Source organism: Lepidochelys kempii, chromosome 14 (genome assembly GCF_965140285.1).
Source record: "Lepidochelys kempii isolate rLepKem1 chromosome 14, rLepKem1.hap1, whole genome shotgun sequence".
NCBI lineage: Eukaryota > Metazoa > Chordata > Testudines > Cheloniidae > Lepidochelys > Lepidochelys kempii.
The window spans coordinates 19,775,726-19,797,565 of NC_136393.1; the positions used below are offsets into that span (position 1 = coordinate 19,775,726).

Below are 21,840 nucleotides of genomic sequence, written 5' to 3' on the forward strand. Positions count from 1 at the left end.
CACATGACTCTTATGCCTGCATAAATTCCCATTAACTATAAAGGGACTGTGTGTAGATGTAAAAGTCTGTACATTGCTTCCTTTGAGCAATCATAACATTAATAAAGTTCTGACTCTGGATGTTTATTGTTCTATACCTTTGAACTGATAGAAATAATTTTCTGCATTTGACTGTTTTCATTAATGAAGGCATATTTCAGAGGTACAATATTATATATAAAAAGTTGTATGGCTATTGCCACATTATTATTAGATGGACTGGTAGCCCTGCATATTATTAAAGTTGCCCAATACTTCCAATAAAAACCCAGGTTTTAGTTTCTTATATTGGGCTAAAATTTTCTTTGCTGAATGTCTACCTCAGGCTGACTTTTTTCTTTTTCTTTTTCTTTTTCTTTTTTAAATTTCAGTAGTAATGCTTCAGCCATTTCTGAGAACAATGAAAAACAGTGTTTTGTCCATATAAAAAAAATCTGGTGACTTTGTCTTTAAGAAGCTCTGATGTACCTATGTTTTAGAGCAGGCATTTAAAATTTGGCTGGGGGTGGGGCGGGGTGGGGCTTTGTATCAGAGATGTACTTTTTGCCATTCCAGTGAAAATCTGCCCAAATGTGGCCAAGTTAATAAGCCTTTACAAAATCACAGCTCATATGTACTCAGTAGATTTTAGCAGCTAATTCCCCAAACATTCTGTCAGCACTGGGTGTGTTCCAGCCCAGGAGTGAGCAATTGCAACTGTGAAATGCAGGTCATGCCGGATCTGGGTATCTGAACTGGGAGTTGGGATATATGGGAGTCTGAGACTGGCTAGGCAAGGAGACTGAGATGGCCTAAACAAGGAGATGGGGCCTGGCTGGTCAGGGAGAGTGGGACTGGGCAATAGGAGGTTGGAAATGGCTGGGCCAGGATACTGGTATCCAGGTAGGGGAATAGGGATTGGAGAATGGGAGTCCGTAGGTAGGGTGGGGGGGACTGAGATCAATCAGACGAGGAGCTTGGGGAACTGGAATTGACTGGGCAAAGGACTAGAACTGAAACCAGTGGAACGGGAATGTGGAGGTGGACAGACCTGAAGAGGTGTGGAGGTATGTGGGTGTCAACATGATGCCACATGATGGAGTTCGTGTTTTCAGTTTGCTTTTTTAACACTATGTGGGTCAGCAGTAGAGTTAGGACCTTTAGATCCACTGCACAGATCTGTCACTTGAGCTAATGGAGTAACTCATAGTAATAGACTGTCCTCCATGTACACCAGCACTAGAGGGGGATGATGCACACACTATGCCAATATAGTATAATATTACTGTATTAAAAAAAAAAAAAGCACTTTTCCCCAATCTAATCTTGAAAATAATTATAAAAATGTAGAATGTATTAATCATTGGATTTAAGCAGTAAAATCTATAAGCAGTTTATTTTTACTAGTATTTATTGATCATATAATTCTTTATATATGTATGCAATGGTGTTCACTGATCTCAAAATAGTTAAGAAAAATATTGTAAATATTAACATAATGAATGTTACATAATATGGAATATCATGTTTTTATGTACCCCTTTTAATAGACAAACGGGTAGTATATTTTTGAAGGTTTTTTTGTTATTGCATTAAAAGCAATGGGGACAAAATCTTTAAAGCAGTATAGTAGAACCTCAGAGTTACGAACACCAGAGTTACCAACTGACCAGTCAACCACACACCTCAATTGGAACTGGAAATACGCCATGAGGTAGCACCAGTACCATACAGCACTGTGCTAAAAAAAATAAAAAGAATGTTTGTTTGTTTTTTTAATTGGCAAGGTGAGGAAACTGTTTCTGTGCTTGTTTAATTTAAATGAAGATGGTTAAAAGCAGCATTTAAGTCAGTGTTCAAATTGTAAACTTTTGAAAGAACAACCATAGCATTTTGTTCAGTTATGAATATTTGAGTTACGAACAACCTCCATTCCTGAGGTGTTCATAACTCTGAGGTTCTACTGTATGTGCCAAAATTCAAACTGATATACATTCTGTATTCTTTTATATATATGGATGTACTTATTTCTTTTTCAGTGTGTACATTGCTAGTTTTCCTGAATATACACAATCAATGATTGACCACCTGGTTAACATGAAGATCAACCATTGGGATGGGTATGTTTCAAACATGAAACTTATATTATTTGGAAGTCAAAAATTCTGTAAATTTTACTTTTCGGAACTCTTCAGTTATCTTTCTTTAAAGGGAGAGGGTGGTAGTTGTCTATTTGTTCTTATCTGTACGATGGTAGGAACTAGAAGCCTCGATCAGGATCAGATTCCATTGTGCTGGGGCTTACAAATGCTAGTTATATTTTCCTGAATCAGGGACTAAGGGACTGAATCATATTCCTTAGAACGTCTAAAAATCATAATATGGTAATTATTTTTTAATAAAACAGGCCCCTCTGAAAACCGTTTTTAAAAGTATTAACAGATTTGTGCTCCTTTTTAATCTTGGAAATTTGTAATAACTTTTTTCCATGAATGATAACATTTAAAAAAAGAAATGTTAACATTTTAGAATTGCTAATGTATTTGATTGGGCAGGCAATGGCTTACATCAGTGGTTCTCAATGTGGGGAGGGGCCTCTAAACTTTCTAGTGTGGCATGAAAAGCACTCGCACTTACTCATGGAGTCACAACAGCACTGAAATTTGGCCCCTCTGTAATGACATCATGGATTGCATGGACATAATGAAATTATTCCAACACTTCTGATTTTTTTTCAATAGCAGAGAGGTGGATGTGGGTATCTCCCCACTGTTGGATCTGGGTACCTCCCCACTTAAAACATGTTTTTAGTTTTCGTGACATTTAAACCTAGTTTTAGGAGGTGAATAAAACACATCATTATTTAATACATTACGTAGTATATCTGAGTGTAAACATCATCGCCATATAATTATTGTTAATTAAGTAGACTTAATATGTGAAGATAAATGTAGTTATATTCGCTGTTGCATGAAGATTGAAATGTGTATGTATAACACAGATGTGATGAAACAGTACTATAAACTATTTTTATTGCTCATGATGATGTTCCTGGCAGATATGGGATGAGCCCTGAAGTGCTACCATCCATATTTGTTTTGCTTTTCCTCTCCCTTTGTCTCTTTCAGCAGTAAGTTTTTATTCATGTAGCCAAGAGCTAACTGCAGGCTGCCTGGTCTGGGCCACTAGTGTTTGGGAAATGCCATATTCCATAACATTGAGTGGTGTCTTTATTTGTGGTGTGGAAATACAGTCATACACTGTAGCTGTGCTTTTTTACATGACAACTCTCAACTGGATTGGATATTTGAATTAACTATCAGAAACATTTTTTAATGGTAATTTACCTCCAGGAATTCTAAACAGGGTTCTCCTTAAAATCTCTCATTTTGTCATGGAGAAATGAAGGGGAAAAACAAAGCACCCATTCATTTCTTTGTGAGACTTATTGTCTTAGTCACGGTTTTGTTTAAGTTCACATTGTTTAAATGTTTGTTCATACATGTGTCTGTGTAGGACTCTCAGAATTCACAAGTTTGTCCTTTCTGTTGTAATTTCACTATGTTGTAAGTGTTGCAGAATCAAGAAATGTTAGAAGTAGACTAATAAGAAACTTCTGTTAGATAATTGTGAGGATGTATTTTAAGGCTTGAACTTTCAGAAAAGCCTAAGGATTTTCAATTGGAGTTGGGCACGTTACTCTTCTTGGCTCCTTTTGAAATCCCAGTGTAAATCAATTCTGAGGAGTAAACTAATTGATTAATTTCCATGTAAAGTAGTATTTTTAAAAGTAGGTTGCACAAAATATGTTGACTGTTATGGAACCTTTGATCTTGGAACCAATGGATGATTTGTTTAGTTAAGATTTCTGATATTTGACCTATTATGTTTAAAAAAAAACAAACGTAGGTGTTCATTCTTCTAGAATGATTGCACAAAATAGTCTGCTAAATGTTATTTTGCAAATAGAATGACACGCATAAGTGAAGCCATAATAGTTTGTACATGTCTGGTATACGTTGGATTTCCTTTGGCTTCCAGAAACTTCCCCCTTAGCATTCATCAACTTGTAATAATTATTGGTATTGCTCGATGTGGTGAAAATGTATATTTGATTATATACATGTTACACAGAGCTTTTGTGATTAATCTTATTGAGTTTGTGAGCTGTTAGATATACGTATTTTAAAATGAGTCTAAGCTTATTTACTAGGTTTTTCAATATTCTTTCTTTTTTAAAAAAGAAATAAAAACCAACACCACTTGAAGTAAGAATGAGGTACCTGTAAACTTAAATTTAAAAAGCTGTAACTATGGTCTAGCTGCTCTGGGACCACAATTATCCGTTTCTTTTGCTAGACCATGACAAAAAGCATCTGCAGCAACAAATTTTTTTCCTTTTTTCTTTCTGATTTCCTTACACTTAAGAAAAAATAATTTAGCCAGTATTCTTTATAAAAGGTAGTTTGACTCTCCCTGAATTAAGAGTAGTAATCAGCAAGGGAGAATAACAATGTTAAAAATGAAGGTAAAACATTTCTCATTATCTATGGAAGGCACCTGTGGATTTCCTTAACATGGTTTCTCAGAGCATGTTTGTGTCTTACATAATTGTGTAGCTTATAGTTTAGTCAACATTTCTATCCTTTTGTGCCCTCTGAGGGTCTTTTAGTGTGTGTGGGCTAGCATGGGATACAGTATTTACTGAAGAGAGTCCTAATATATATAATTCAAACAATATATATGAAGCTGATTAATTTTTCATTCCTCCATTTAATAACAGAAATGCATTTCTTCACTGGAAAAATGTTAAATGCTCTCACACACAAAAAGATAGAGGAAGCTTGAGGTACTGAAATAGCCCTGAAACAAGGGTGTACTACTAGGCCTGTATGGAGCCTGTTGAATTCAGCAGGATTCTGTGCTGTGCAGGGGTCGGTCTGTGCAGATCTGATTGCAGGACGGGGTCATAATATGTAACTGCTTTTGTTATGAAGAGCAGCAGTCAATAACTGATATTACAGTGATTTATGGAAGCTGAACAAAAACTTTCTTTAATCTCCACAGTGTTATTCGAGAACTGTCAACCAAGGCTCTACATAACCTCACTCCACAGGTCCCTGAGTATATGACAAATGTGGGTGAGTAGCAATATATCTGTGTTTTAGGTAGCACCCCATATCAAGTGTTTCTGGGCACCTAGCAAAAACATACCAACAAACAAGACTTAAACAAAATACAAGTTAATATGGCTTAATAAGAGATTAAGCAAGGTTTTTCCCACAGTGGTGCTGTAATTTTGATGGCATTAAAACTTTCTTTTTATGAATTGCAGTGAGATTTATGAATTTGGGGAGGGGAAAAGGCAGCAGAATTTTCAAGTTCAGCTTTAAGCCACTCCAAAATGTAAAGTGACTAATGTTTTTAAACCAACATTCTAAAGCAACTGAAGAACCACTTTATGCATAAACTAAAAAAATCAAGAAATGTCTGAGAGCATCTTGAAACCCAAAGATATCTCGACTAGCACATGTAACAGCTAGTAAGCTACAGATTTGTGTAAATCTTTCCAACATGTGTGGTTAGGGTAGATAAAATGAAATACAATGCATTTAATATGTGGCTAATAGAGAACTAAAGGAAGTATTTGCTCATAGTGTGTCTTTGGGTGGGGAACCATTTTTGTTACACCAAACTGAAAAATCTAACTGTGGAAATGGAAATTCTTCGTATATTTTGATAACACAGGCGAATCTTATTCCCATTTTTAAAAATGATTTTCAGATTTAGGGATCTAAAAGTGATTTTCAGATTTAGGGATTTGAAAATATTTTTGCTCTGTATCTCTCTAAGATACAGTTCTTGCTCTATATCTCTCTAAGATGACTTCTAGAAATGATTTTTCCACATTAATTTCTAGACGGAAGTGTTTACATGTAGTAATATAATATGTAATTATTATTTTTTATTTCATTTCTTGCAGTTTTGCCAAGACTGCTACCATTAGCAGTGGGCACAGATTTACACACTCGGCATGGGGCCATTCTTGCCTGTGCTGAGATCACCCATGCACTGTACAAACTAGCAGCAGAGAATAATAGGTATAAAGACAACATTATGTAAACTATTATGTTTCTTTCTCATGTATAATTTTTCAGAAACCTCTCCAGTATAATTATGAAAATCTCCATCTTCGAGAACTTCTCTTCTGTTGTGATTTTTGTTTGTTTTCATCAGTGCTGCCAAGCCTTCATGCTTTACTTGGTGAGGTTATATACCTCTGATCTAAATCCATGAGTAATCATAAAAGTGAGACCACCTGTTGTCATTCTCAAGCAAGAATAGAGAAAAAAGAAAAGGAGTACTTGTGGCACCTTAGAGACTAACCAATTTATTTGAGCATAAGCTTTTGTGAGCTACAGCTCACTTCATCGGATGCATACTGTGGAAAGTGTAGAAGATCTTTTTATACACACAAAGCATGAAAAAATACCTCCCCCACCCCACTCTCCTGCTGGTAATAGCTTATCTAAAGTGATCACTCTCCTTATAATGTATATGATAATCAAGTTGGGCCATTTCCAGCACAAATCCAGATTTTCTCCCCCTTACAATCTCCTTTAGATAAGCTATTACCAGCAGGAGAGTGGGTTTGTGTGTGTATGTGGGGGGGAGAAAACCTGGATTTGTACTGGAAATGGCCCAACTTGATTATCATACACAATGTAAGGAGAGTGATCACTTTAGATAAGCTATTACCAGCAGGAGAATGGGGTGGGGGGAGGTATTTTTTCATGCTTTGTGTGTATAAAAAATCTTCTACACTTTCCACAGTATGCATCCGATGAAGTGAGCTGTAGCTCACAAAAGCTTATGCTCAGATAAATTGGTTAGTCTCTAAGGTGCCACAAGTACTCCTTTTCTTTTTGTGAATACAGACTATCACGGCTGTTACTCTGAAAAGAATAGAGAAGACATTGTCACAAGTGTGGGTTAACCACAACAGTTTGCCAGACTACTACTGAGTGAAGCATCTTTCCTTCTTCGCTGTGAGACAATCCCTCATATTGCTATTTGGGTTGGATTGATGTAATTTTTCACTTACTTAATTTTGGCCCAGAAATGCAGTTTATAGATATTAAATTTAGCATATGTATCCAGCATGATTGCCATAAATTAGTTGGTGGAGTTACTGACTCTCTCTTCAACCTTCACTGGAATGGGTGTTATGTACAACTGTGCAAAATGATTGTAAAACACTACCAAATTGTAATTTGCCACTCACTCACACTAGTAGTAGCATTTTAAATTTACTCTGTTCTGATAGGTATAAATAATTATACAGGATTCAAGGTAGTGGATAGTGCAGCCTTTGAATGTAAATCTGAATAAAAGTAAAGAAACAAAATTCTGTAAAATTCTTCAGATGTTTATTAATCAAATGCATTTACAGAATTTTGTTTTAGTTTTAGTCTCATTTCTTCCAAAGCTCTGACATCCAACCTAACTCTTGTATCCCAGGGGAGCTGAACTTAGGCAGGGGAACAAGAGGTAAGTAGGTAGTAAATAGGTCTGCTTTTTTGACTCCTGTAGTTGTTCAGATGCACTGTTACGAAAAGTACTTGTGCATGTCAGCAGTATAACAATGACACTTAATGTAATTATTTTATTAAAGTAATGATTGTACATAGAAGCTAAGTATGTTTTGTAATAAAAAAAAAACTTGGAAAAGTAGAAAATTGGAAACTTTTTGAGTTTTGGAAATTTGGAATTTGGAAAAGTGTTAGAATTATGTCATTATGTATAGCCATATTCTGTTACAAAAATGTTATTGTATAATTCTGCAGAAATAATATATCTGAGTGCTCGTCAGAAAATAGGCTGTTTGTATGTTTCCTAAACCCGTTTAATGAACATTAATGAATGTTACACATTTGTTCCGAGAATCACTTAGTCATAAACTTTTAAGTTTTTTCTGTCACTTTAAAAGTGCAACATATATCTGTTGATGCAGGGCTCTTTCTGAATGTAAATTCAAGAAATTGCCATGTTTGGACTTAAAATCTTTTTATAACATTGCAGATCAGTTACGAATTATTTCAATGAAAAATCGTTGGAGGGACTTAAGCAGATCCATTGGGAGGTTTGTGCCAAGTATAAATAGCGTTGGAATCTTAAATGTGTTGTTTCATTTTTATACAAAGGATGTTGAAAGGTGTTTTTTTCCTTTTAAAAAATTCCCCCAAATCCTGCAAATGTTTCGCGTCCTCCCGACATCCTTTTCTTCCGCCTTTGCTCTCTCACTGCTGAGTGTGTCTGGTGGGAATCCTGTGATCATGCTGACTGACTTCTCTACAAATTTGTTCTCTCCACTTTGACATCTGCCGTCTTCCTAGTTAAGCAACTCTACTTCTTTATCCTAATTGAATCCCTTGAAATCTCAGTGGCCATTTCACCACGTTTGATTCCCTCCTTGCACCCTGGTGCCCTCCTGCCTCCACTTCTCTCTCTCTGCACAGATTCTCACTTCTTCAAGAAAAATATCTGCAAAATACCACATGAACTTCTCCCTTCCCTCTCACCTCTTGCCCTTCCTCTCCAACTCTTCTTCTTCTTCTCTCTTGTTTCTCATTTGCTCTCCTCCTCAACCTCCTCCATTTACTCCAGTGATCCTATCCAATCTCCTCACCTCCCTTGCAAACCACTCTCATCCCCTTTCTTGCCCTTCTCTTTAATCTCTCACTCTCTAGTCATTCTTTCCCCTCACAACACAAGCATGCTTTAGTCTCTCCCATCTTATGGACAACCCAACTGTGACCCCATTTGACTCTGCAACTATTGCCCCATCTTCCTTCTTCCTTAAGTTCACTGAATGAGTTCTTTTCCTCCACTTCCTCCCTAGACCCTCTCCAAATCTGGTTTCTGTCCCTTGCATTTAATTAAAATGGCTATTACCAAAGTCTCTAATGACTTATTCTTCTTTAACCTGTCAGCTGCTTTGACATAATCAACCATGCTCTTCTTCTTGAAATCTTGTCCTTCCTTGCTTCTGGGATGCACTTTTTTCCTGGTTCTTCTCTTACCTCTCTAATTACTCCTCCAGCATCTTCTTCAGAGGATCCTCCTCATCTTCTCTCCAACTCTCTGTGAGAGTTCCACAGGGCACTGCCCTGTGGTCTACTTCTCTTCTCTTGCTACACCTTGTCTTTGGGTTATCTCCTTTGCAAATACATTACACAAATACAGCTATAATCCACAGGACAACTCACAGTTCTACATCTATTCTGGACCTGTCTTTTTATTTCAGACTAAAATCTTGGCCTGACTTTTTGACATCTCATGGATGTCCAGCCATTAGCTCAAGCTAAGCGTGGCTAAAACAGATCTCCTAATCTTCACTGCAAGCCCTCCCCCACCCTCCTTTTTTGATCTTCATCATAGGCCTCTCTCTAGATCCTCACATCCAAGCTGTGTCTAAATCTTGTAGATTCTTTCTGCGTAACATCTCTAGGATATGGCCTTTCCTGTCCATCCACACAGCTTTAATGTAATCCAGGCTCTCATCATTTTACAACATTCTCTTCCCTGGCCTTGACAAATGTAATTTGTTGCACTCATATCCATTCAAAATGCTCCTGCAAAAATCACTTTCCTAGCTCATCGCTTTCACCCTCTCTTTTCATCACTCCTCTTGCTACCCTTTCTCCATTGCATCACATGTAAGATGCTTGTTTTTACTTTAAGGACATTTCACAGCCTAATTACATGCTATTTATCATCTCTCATATGTTTTGAGGTGTCAACTCCTACCTCCGATCAGCTAATGCGACCAGCCTTCATTGACTGCATATTAAATTTTCAAACAAACACCTTTGTACTTCCTTGCATGCTGCCCCTCATGCATAGGAATTACTGCCCATAAACATCCATGAAGCCACCTCATTGTCCTCCTGATCCCTCCTTAAAACTCTCCTTTGCTGTGATGCCTACAAAAAACTTGGCAGTGGTTATGAGTGTGATGAGACCACAGCCTGTCATGCTGTTTAGTATTGTTTTCTTGTGCACTCCTGTCTGTTTCCACTTGTCCCTTGTAAGCTCTTTGGAGCAGAGTTTTTTTTTCTGTGTTCTTTCAAACTCTGCACTGTGGAGTCCTTATTTAAAAGGACCAAATTTTTGAAAGTAAATGTTTAAAAAAAGTGCATCTAGCTGCCAGTATAAATGCAGAAGCAAACAGATTGTGGAATGATGGGTAATAATGAACTATATTTGTTTGGCTTGAGTATGAATTCTGACGGGATTTCTAAAGTTTATATTTTTTTGAAAATTAGTTCTGTGAAAGAAGAATATTGGTTTTTTATCAAATGATGCCTTTGAATTCCCAAGTCCTAAAGAAACACTTTTGTTATATAATACGTATTATACAAGAATCACATTAGGCTGGGGGGAAAAGGCTTAATTTATAAATCAAACGTTTTCATCTGTTTTATTACAGCTTTGCAGTCGTCAGTTGTACAGGTAAGAAATTTGAAACCAAAACCATTGTTTTTCATTGTGGCAATTAATATTGTTTAGACCCAATAAATATTTGAAATTCAGCTTTTTAAAGTTGGTTACATCTAATATACCTTAGAACCTCAATTCACTGGAGGGAAAACTCAAATTCTTTTTGACTCTGCCTGTACCTAGGACTTTGTTCTAAAACAGTGTTGTTGAACTGGAATTGGGATTGTTGATGCATGTTATGGGGTCAATCCTAATTAAAAGGTGGTGAGAACTGCATTTGATGCTATATTGTAAATAGGATTGGGACAGACAGAGCTAAAGAGAGAGGGGAAAACACTCCAAATAAAGCAGCATATTTGCTAGTCCACAATTTCAGTAATTTGTAGTTTTCTTCCTCATTACGATGCCTGAGCTCTGCATTCCTGAACTTAGTCGAGAGAAGTGATTTGTAATCTCTCCTTATCCTACAAAGTGCTAAAATGGCCAAAAGGTTGCCTTGTAGTCAAAGGTATATTTTTAATTTCTGCATCCTTTTGTAATTGATTGTCAGCAGTGCTACAAGCAGTTTAATTCTGTTTTTCAATTCTTGGGCCAGATGGAGGCTTTTTTGAATTTTCTTCCTTTTCATTCACTTCTTATTCAGGAAAGCCTCTAGTAAGTAAAGGGTAATTTGCGTGAGAATTTGGGTAAAAAGTGAGTTAACACTGAAATCAGACTTCAAGTTTTGGCCCTTTGATCTAAGGGAATCAAGATCCAAATAAACAACCTGTGTTTCGTAAAACTGCAGTGTATGTTCTTGATATTTATCTAGTTGAGCTCTTTGAACATGGAGTATCTGACTTTGAGGTCTGGTCTACACTGTGTGTGTGTGTGGGGGGCAGGAATCAATCTCAGTTATGCAACTTCAGCTACATGAATAACGTAGCTGAAGACCACGTACTTAGATGTCTGACACTATCCTGTCGATTTCGCCTGCGCCTCTCGCCCTGGTGGAGTACCAGAGTCCACAGGAGAGCACTTGGCGGTCGCGATAAATCAACACCCGCTGGATCAGTCGCTGCCCATCGATCCAGCGGGTAATGTAGACAAGCTCTGAGATGCTGTATTGTCTTTGTTGGTGCATTTGTAGCATAAAATTGAATATCTATGACAGTAACATTACTTAAAATGTTTCCCATTCCATGAAAACGCATTAGGATTTGTCAAAGTTTCAAGATACTAAAATTTGCTTTTTAAAGGTTGTATTTGTTGATTTGAGCTAGCTTCGACTAGTTCATGGCTTAATGTGCCTTAGTTTATAACACTGGTGCTACGTGTTAGCAGTGACTTTGTGGGTGGCTATTTTGGCTGTTATAAATTCTTTAATGCCAGGGTGGAGCTGGGGTATAATTTTGTTTTTGTCACAAAGTGCACATCTTGCACTTACTGGTGTTATAAGATGCCTACTAGTGTTTTCATCACAGATAGGCTTCTAGAATTGATTCTCTGTCAAGTAGCATACTTGATTAACCATAATTTGCCCTAAGCAATAGTTGTATAAAAGACAAAAATGCATAATTTAAAGCACATTTTAAAAATATTATTGTTACGGGTAACAAAATTCTTTAAAATTGCCTAAGAAAAATAAACCTTTGGTTCAGGTTCCAGAAGCAAACCTGCAATTTGACTTAGGTATTACTAGGCAAGCACTTGGTGGAACAAGTTGAACTTGTTTGATGATGAGTAATTACTGCACATAATGCTTTCCATTTGAGAAATAACTCCCTGGAATCTTCAGGGTATAACAAGACCCAGTAAGAATATTGAAAATTAAATTGCTTCACCTGAGTGAATTTTATTTCCATCTTTCTGGTTCTTAAATTAAACTACCTCAAAAGATTTTTTTTTAATGTATTCATGAATGTCATAAATGTATATTTAATACTGGCCAAAAGTGAAACTATAATAAAGTGTTTAGTTTTTCTGATGCTGATGAATTTTAACATGTCGAATAAGCTAGTTTCACAATAAAACTGCAAAGGCCTGCCAGAAAATGAAGTTGAGGTAAAGTGTAAAGAGTTGCATGTTTAAAAAGTGGTCATTAACAAGTTTTAATAGCTGTAAAGTGCATTATAAGAGGCTATGAGCTTGCTAGTCAGCTATATCTCACGGTCTTTTCATACACCTAATATCTCCTGTCTAGGATTTAGTAAAAGTCCCAATGCTGTAAATGGGGCATTGGTTTACCTAGTATTACATGTAAATTAGCCTTTTATTAATTTATTTGAGCATAAGCTTTTGTGAGCTACAGCTCACTTCATCGGATGCGTACTGTGGAAAGTACAGAAGATCTTTTTATACACACAAAGCATGAAAAAATGGGTGCTTACCACTACAAAAGGTTTTCTCTCCCCCCTCCCCACTCTCCTGCTGGTAATAGCTTATCTAAAGTGATCATTCTCCTTACAATGTGTATGTTAATCAAGTTGGGCCATTTCCAGCAAAAATCCAGGTGTGTCCCCCCTCCCCCCCCACAAACCCATTCTCCTGTTGGTAAGTCTCTAAGGTGCCACAAGTACTCCTTTTCTTTTTGCGAATACAGACTAACACGGCTGTTATTCTGAAACTTTTTATTAATGATTACCATTAGTAAGACTGACCTAATTATGAACTGTGGACTTAGGTTATGCCTGAAAAAATTATAGGGCAGATCATGTTTTTTTTAATATGCAAACAAGATTTTGCATTGTCTCAGAAATTGAGATATTATGTAATACATTTGCTGTAATCAGATCTTTGTTTTTATATGCTGTTAAGCCAGATCTCCCTGCCCTCAGTTTCATTAATCATTTTTTTCATACGTTAGTTCCTCCCTTACCTCCTACTTAAATGCTTTTGTAGATTTACTATTGTGTCATGAAAAAGTTAAAGTAAGTCTACACAAATTCAGTATTTGCCTACATTCTCCTTTCCTTTAGACATGGTATTGATTAATTCTGTCCAAAAGCTTTCTTAAGAGTGCTGGTTGGCTGAAGAATTTTCATGTATGTTTTTAGTTAAGCATATGATACGGTGAGCTTGGTTTTGATTTCAATCTAATGTAAATCAGGAGTAATTCGAGGGAAAGCTAATGAAGTTACATCAGTGTGAGCTGATCATCAGGTCCAGTATACCTTTTTTGTGTGTGTATGATATTTTGTAGTTTTGGAAAAATTGACATACCCATACCTACTTTAAGCATTACCTAGTGCAAACAAAAGCTTCCAACTTGACACATGTGGAGAGTTATGTCTTAAGATATCTCATGTGGGAAAAGAGGCCAATATCCCAGCCTAATTATATTTGAAGCATTTTAAATCCAATCTGTATGGTGTTCACCATGAAACAAGTATGGGTGATATCTTTTCTTGTTAGCTGGGACATTATCGTAATGCACTTGAGGCATTGTAGTAGCATTCATTATCAAAGAAGCTTTGAATAAAGTTACATTTTCAATAGTGATCCTTTTCTTTAAATGGCAGCGTCTTGCATATGATTGTTGAGACTCTTGAGGAGATATCAGGTTGAAGAGCAATTCTGAACATTAACTTGTACCTCATTTCTTGACTCCAGTTCTGAAGTTGATATAGGTCTTGCCATAAAGACTGGGGTAACATGGTCATTTAGAGATGAGTAGAGCATTGATACAAGCTGAAATGCGGTGCCTCTTCCAGATACTTGTCTCTGGCTTTTATACTACTAACTGTGGATTTATTAGGCCTTCAAGGTTTCAGTCAGTGCTGAATATGCCATGATGTATAGTGTTAATCATAGAATTATAGAAATGTAGGGCTGGAAGGGACCTTGAGAGGTTACCATGTCCAGCCCCCTGCACTTAGGCAGGACCAGGTAAACCTAGACCATCTCTGACAGGTGTTTGTCCAACCTGTTCTTAAAAACCTCCAATGGTGGGGATTCCACAAGCTCCCTTGGAAGGGAGAATTTAACTACCTTTAGAGTTAGAAAGATTTTCCTAATAGCTAACCTAAATTTCCCTTGCTGAAAATTAAGCCCATTACTATTTGTCCAACCTTCGGTGGACATATTTGAAGACTGTTACTAGGTTCTTCCTCAGTCGTCTTTTTTCAAGACTAGACATGCCCAGTTTTTTAATCTTTTCTCCTAGCTCAGGTTTTCTAAACCTTTCATAATTTTTGTTGTTCTCCTCTGGACTCTCTCCAGTTTGTCCACATCTTTCCTAAAGTGTGGCACCCAGAATTGTATATGGTACTGCAATGGAGACTTCATCAGTGCCGAATAGAACAGAAAAATTACTTCCCAGGCCTTATATATGACATTCTTGTTAATCCAGTCCAGAATACTAGCTTTTTTGCAACTGCATCATATTGTTGACACACATTCAATATTTCATCCACTATAACCGCCAGATCCTTTTCAACAGCACTACCACCTAGCCAGTTATTCCCCATTTTGTATTTGTGCATTTGATTTTTCCCTTCCTAAATTAAGTACTTTGCACTTATCGTTATTTAATTTCGTCTTGTTGATTTCAGACCAGTTGTTTGATAGTCAGGGCCGTTTTGAATTCTAATCCTGTCCTCCAGAGTATTTGCAACTGCTCTCAGCTTGGTGTCCATATGTATATTTTACCAGCATATTCACCACTACATTATTCAAGTAATTGGGACCCTACTAGATATGTTCTCCCAGTTTGACAGCAAACCATTGATAATTACTCTTCAAGTACAGCCTTTCAACCACTTGTGCACCCACCTTACAGTAATTTCATCTAACACACATTTCCTTAGTTTTCTTATGAGAATGTCACATGGGTTGTGTCAAGTCTTACAGAAATCAAGATATATCATGTCTACTGCTTCCCCGTTTCTGCTAGGCCAGTATCTCTGTCAAAGAAGGAAATTAGGTTAGTTTGGCATGATTTGTTCTTGAGAAATCCATGTTGGTTATTCCTTACAACCCTATTATCCTTTAGAGGCTTACAGATTCATTGTTGAATAATTTGTTCCAGTATCTTTCCGGGTATTGAAGTTAGGCTCACTGGTCTATAATTCTCTTTGTTCCTCTTTGTTCCCTTTATTAAAAGATAGGTACTATGTTTGACTTTTCTCCAGTCCTTTGGAGCCTTACCTGTCTTCCATAAGTTCTTGAAGATAATTGATAATGGTTCTGAGATTGCCTCAACTAGTTCCTTAAGCACCCTAGGATGAATTTCATCAGGCCTGTCTACTTGAATACATCTAACTTATCTATATATAATTTAACCTGTTCTTTCCCTATTTTGGCTTTCATTTCTTCCCCCTTGTTTATATTAATTGTGTTGAGTATCTGGCCACCCTTAACCTTTTTAGTGAAGAGCAACTCCCAGATCCATGAGTCATTTGTTGCCACATACTGCATATTGTTTTGCTTTGATCTCATTGCTTTGAATTCAGAGACTGTCTGTGTGTTGTAGATGGCTATACACATAAGAAGGTATTTCATATCTGTAATATGGTAATCATGGAACTTTGAGTTTAGACTGTCGTGTTCTGTGTTGGGATTGTTCCTTATGTGTTAACTAATGTGTTCAGCTGCTGTGGCAGCATCCTTATGCCACAAAATGTGATGACTTGCCTAACTTTTAAGAACTGGCTGATCAAGCAGAGCTGTTTTGCAATGAGTTGAAATATAAGTATGTATCATGGCCCTGATTACTGGTGTGACACAATTTCCAAATAAAGTGTTCCAAATCCCACCCTTTTTTCCCCTAACAAACCTCCTAGACATGGGTCAAGTGTTGCAAAAGCTTTGTGCTTGCAATGAAAAGTCTAGGATATTTCAACTTTTTTGAGAGGGTAAGACAGCCTGCAGGTATCAGCAAGTACCAGGCTAAGGATAATAGGCTTGCCTCATTGTTAACAGCCTCAAAGGTCTTTGAAATCCCAGTAGTTTCAGGGCAAGCATGTCTCTTGGCATGCATCCCAGTGAAAGACTCTGAGGCATATAAACTTAGTGGGAGACAAATTCCAGTCTTGTGAAAAGATTGCTCTTTCAATTCCCACAAATCCAAATAATTTTCAAATAATTTTACACCCAGCAACACTGGTTCTTCCAGGAATTCATGTTAACAACAGTATCTTGGGGAGGACATTCATAATACTGTGGCAACCTTTAGAAATTTGGTGTCCTACAATTGCCTTTTGTTTAAACTGATATTCAGATGGCGGTGATGTATTTTATATCAACAAGCAAAGTGTTTTATATCAGCCTTCAAGTTTTGAAATAGGGTAATGTCTAATGAGACTTCAGTGGTTGCTAGAAGGAAGACTGATTGTAAATAGTTTTAGTAGCTATGAAAGATAAGTCCCTCTACAAGCATGTAGATCAGCTTGTGCTCAGCTTCTTCGTGTTCAGGAAAACCTATTTTTTTGTCAGATGTCTGAAAAGGAGGCAAAAAGTGAGGACTCCACATCATTTTCAAAATTACCAGTGACTTCAGTAGGGTCAGGATTTCACCCATAGCCTTGTGTCTACAGGAAAAAAAAAAAGTTTTTTCTGTGATCCAAATTTAGGTCTATGATTCTGTGACCTTTGGTTGGTTCCATGTTGGTTGGTTGAAATTTAGTTTCCACATAATTTGAAGATGAGCATAACAAATCCCATCAGATTCTCAGCTATTCCATCTCTGACCACTGAAAACTAGTTCCCTCCACCTCAGTTTGGAATCTTTTATACAGATGACATGATCACTGAAATATTATTGGTCACACTGCTTTGTATTTCTGCAGCCCTATAATGTATAAACTAAACCTTAAAATATTCCTGTAATTCTATTTTGAGTGGACAAAGTCCCTTAAGAAGCTGAATGGATCTAATTTATTTTTGTGATGAACCTATGTTTTAAGGGATTCATATCACAATAGTTACTGTCTGCATTTCTAATTGTCAGATTTGTTCTGCCTATTCTATAAATTACACTTCACAGCTAAAATGTCCAAACTCGATTTCAGTCTTAATCTGGCTTGATAAGTCTCTTAATGTTTTTCAGTATAGTACATTTATGTTTATACTTGTATTTTTTAGGTAAGGGTGACCATCATATATATTGGTAGTGTTTTTCTACCACTTAAGGAATTTGTGCACGTGAGAATGCTACTAATATTTTAATTCTTATTATTTAAGTATGTTTAATTATCCTCAGTTGGCACTCTAGGTCTGTTAGCAAATAGGTGAGCTGTAAAATTCTCTGAAGAAATTCTAATATATGTAACATATGGGAAGAAAAGATGGTAAATTCTTTTCCACATAGAGGTTCATTAACTATGTCGCCTAAAGTTAAAACAGAATCAACAAATAATATGAATATCAGTGAGCACTTGCTTTATATAACGAAAGTATGAAATGTTTTGGTATTGTGTATATGTGTATGTTAAGTTGGAAATCAGATAGCAGTTTTTTAAATTTTAGGAAGGGGGAAGCATTCTCGTTGGGATTCTCATGTTGTGAAAGCATGGCAGGACATGTTTAATAGTTTCCATTAAACAAAGACCATGTACATCACCATTAATCCAAGACTAATGCTAATATGGAATAATGTATGTCAGCAGAGGTTCTTAGCTTTTTGGATAACTTCCAGATTTAATGTATTCAGACACCTGAATAACACTTACTGCTTATGATGCCATAGAAGCTGTTCAGTTCTAAAATACTCTATGTAATGTTATCCTTGTAATTTGAAAAGGAGATTCCTAACTTCTTCCAAAATTGACTTTAAAAACAATTCTGTGAAAGTAATTTGAATTTGCATGTAAATTAAAAACAAAGTACTGTTGCTTGGTTCTAATCGGCGTCTAAGTAAAGTGGAAGTAAACATTCATGTTCAAATAAGATATTAGATCTGCGATCTGGGAGCTTTACCATTCCATCTCTGCTGCAAGGAATTTCCTACCCCAATGTGTGAATTTCACTGAATTACACTGAGCTCCTATTAAAAAGTCACTTTCTGTAGAACTGTGTTAGCATTTTAAGGCTCCAAAATTGTATGGAAAACAGTTGGCTAATGGAAACTGGTACTGCAGTAGTCAGTTTAAGGACTGAATTTGATCTATAAACCTTGAAGGAAGCACATTCAGGTAGGTCATGACGTTTGGAGATAGTGTGTAGGTTTTTTGGGGGGGGAAATAGGAAGTGCCAACACTACAGTAACACTTAGAATAAAAGTGGACTGATACTTTGTGTCAGTTTAGTGAAATGCTGAATAATAAATTGATTGCTCTTCCTTAGGAGGCAGGGTTTATGAGGAACAGCAGCCAAACACAGCAGATTTCCCTATAGAACGGTCTGCAAATCCATAACTTATGAGGAAAACCTGTAAGGTTGGCAGGTCTGCATTGCCTGGACCACCAGTGTAATTTTGCTGAGTGGTATATTGTAGGAGAGCTCTTCCAAAAATCCATGCTGTATAGAAGGCATGCATCTGTATTCTCAAGCTTTAAACTTTGTTTTTCTGTTACCAAATAACACTAAGCAAAGAGGATTTGAAGCTTTATGCTCTGATATAAAAGAATAAACTAGAGAATAAAGTTCTAATATCGTTTGAAAAGATTTTCAAACAATTGCTCCTCAAGTGGAAAGACTCTAGGATGGTGACAGATTTTGTGACTGAAAAATCCTGTGGTAAATTCCACAGGGCCATAGTACTTCTAAAGTGAGGCTATCAGAAAAAAGCATGAACCTGAGTGCCTTTTATTTTTCAAATAGGATTAGAGAAATTAGGTCTTTGTTCTTTGGAAAAGAAAAGATGGAGTGTACAATAAGGTTTTGTATGGAGCATTTTGTAGTGAATTAAGGCAGTAGACGGTACAGCGCTGTTTGAGAGTTGGTCAAACGTAAGATTGGAGGGTTTACAAGCTTAATCTTGGGAAGACTTGAGTGTTACTTGTTGTATTTCTGTGGCTACTTTTCATTTGAAAACTTATTGTGCTTTAGTAAGCAGCTTACCTAATTGTATGCAGTAATCGATCATCTGAAAATATTGCATTTTTGTTTCTATTTTCCAGGGGTTTAGGTGGAGAACTAATGAGACCAGCTGGTAGGTGTCCCTCTGCATGTTAGCTGGCTGGTGCTATTTTTGTTGAATTAAAATAGCAAATATATGTTAGTTAATTTACTCTATTTACGTCAACTTTTGCATCTCTTGGCATTCCACTGTTTTCTTGCAATATCAACACTGTATATATAAGCTCTCTCTTTCTTTCTCTGTCTCCCTTGCTTGCACATCCCACCCACCCACCTACACAACCTACATTAAAAGAACAGTAAAGTTGCAAAGTCAAGTATTCAGAAGTTAAGAAATGCCAGTATTCAGGTTGTCAATGCAATCTTAAATTTGGCCCCGGTATCATATGCATTATGACAATGTCTAATTACATGATCACATACTATTTTTTTGCACAGGAACCCTTCTTCCTCATTCAGTGCACAGGATAGAACCACTCTGGAGATGAATCAGGGTAGTGTAGTGAAGGAGACATCATTGGTATTGGGGTGGTGTCTGGCACCAGAGCTGGATCTGAGGCATTATCCTGTGGCACTGCTATTCAAAGAGCTCCCAAACCACCTGGAACTGAGCTTATGCACTATGGCCAGATGCTTCATCCAGACTTGCAGTCACTGCATCTGAAGATGTGGCTGTTGGGTGTTTCGTACCATGGACCAGGACTGCTCCCTACAGATCCAGGAAATCTTGATACAGAGCCAGAAAACTTATTCTTTTAAATGAAAGAGGTTCTTGATATGGGAAGTCCAACATGGTCTGGACTCTCTGTAGTCTGTTCTTTGACTACTGATTGCACTTATAGCAGGCTGGCCTTTAGTTCAACATGGATTAAAATCCATGTCACAGCAATTTCAGCTTAGCATGCACCTGTGCAATTATGTTTGGTCTTCTCTCACCCACTGTTACCAAATTTTTAGCCACCAGTCTGAGAACCCACCCCGTCTGGGACCTCAGTAGTCCTCTAGAATTTAATGGAACCTCAATTTGAACTTCTATCAGAATGCCCCTTGCATCACCTCACTCTGAAAGATGATCTTCCTTGTGGCTATTACTTCAGTCAGAAGAGTGAATGAGTGCCTTCAGGCACTTATGGCTGAACCTTGCTATATGACATTACATAGGGACAAGGTGTTGCTGAGACCTCACCTGAAGCTCATTCCTAAGGCCTGGGCTACACTGGGGGGGATTTGAACTAGACAAGACGTGATAAATCGATCCCTGATAGATCGATCACTACCCGGATCAGCGGGTAGTGAAGATGTACCCTAAGGTTATTTCAGAAGTTTACCTAAACTAGTTAATCAACCTACCTGTCTTCTTCTTGAACCTATGTTTGGCTATGGGGGGAAAAGAAATTACACACATTAGATTACACTGACAGGATGAAACCATTCAGATTGTTTCCCTATGTACTTTTAGCCCTAGTCAGGTGTTCTAGAGATCTAGCCATCTCATCACAAAAGCTATGGAAATGGATAACACAGTACGTCTTGCCATGATATTAGCTGGCATGTGCTATCAGAAATCTACAAGGTGGCTATGTAGAGTAATTCCCCTGGCCTTTGTCAAAGACTGCTCCTTGGTTTTAGTGGATAGGTTGGATGCCAGTTTTGGGAGAGCAGTGCTACAATCACTATTTGACTGATACAACTGAAACTCCTCATTCATTCCCACTGTCCCATAGGGATACTACTTGCCAGTCACCTACGATGAAGTCCACACTGACACATACTCGAAGAAGAAAGAATGGTTACTTACCCTACAATAACTGTACTTCTCTGAGATATTGTAGCCAGCATAGATCCCATTACCCATCCTCCAGTCCCCACATTTTGGAGTCTTCAACCAAGATGGGCTTTGAGTTGTGAGGGAACTATGGGAGGTTCCTGGCCACTCCACCCTTTATATCCTCGCATGGGAACATGAGGAGGCACAGGGTGCATTTACGGCCCCAACAGACACAGCTATTAAAAATAAAATCTGATTTCACATGCCTTACAGTGGGACTACCACATCTGGAAAGACCCCAGTTACTGTAGTGTAAGTTCTTTTTTGATGTTGGAACCACAAGAATAATTCCATTTCAGTTTCCTTGTTATATATTTATTTTTGAGCTATAATGTTAGAATATTTCTATTTGCAACATTTTCTGCTCTTCTGTTTTAAGTACACTCTTTTACAACTGTAGATATTACATCAGTACTGGTATGACTGCATTTTGTCAACATTATTGCAAGTTACTATTTTCAGAAATGATATAATTGCCTTTTTTTCTCTCCTCC

At 37.2% G+C, this 21,840-nt stretch overlaps 1 protein-coding gene across 7 annotated transcripts in view; it reads left to right on the forward strand.

The window, feature by feature from the left end:
- Positions 1-21,840, forward strand: part of TBCD (tubulin folding cofactor D) — a 252,394-nt gene that overhangs the window by 137,714 nt on the left and 92,840 nt on the right. For all 7 annotated transcript variants that reach the window (XM_078848698.1, XM_073311984.2, XM_073311991.2 and 4 more), the window contains exons 19-24: positions 2,058-2,138; positions 5,086-5,159; positions 6,002-6,119; positions 8,101-8,161; positions 10,511-10,533; positions 19,560-19,591. In XM_078848698.1, coding sequence (XP_078704824.1) covers positions 2,058-2,138; positions 5,086-5,159; positions 6,002-6,119; positions 8,101-8,161; positions 10,511-10,533; positions 19,560-19,591 — 389 coding nt within the window. The remainder of the gene's footprint in view (positions 1-2,057; positions 2,139-5,085; positions 5,160-6,001; positions 6,120-8,100; positions 8,162-10,510; positions 10,534-19,559; positions 19,592-21,840) is intronic.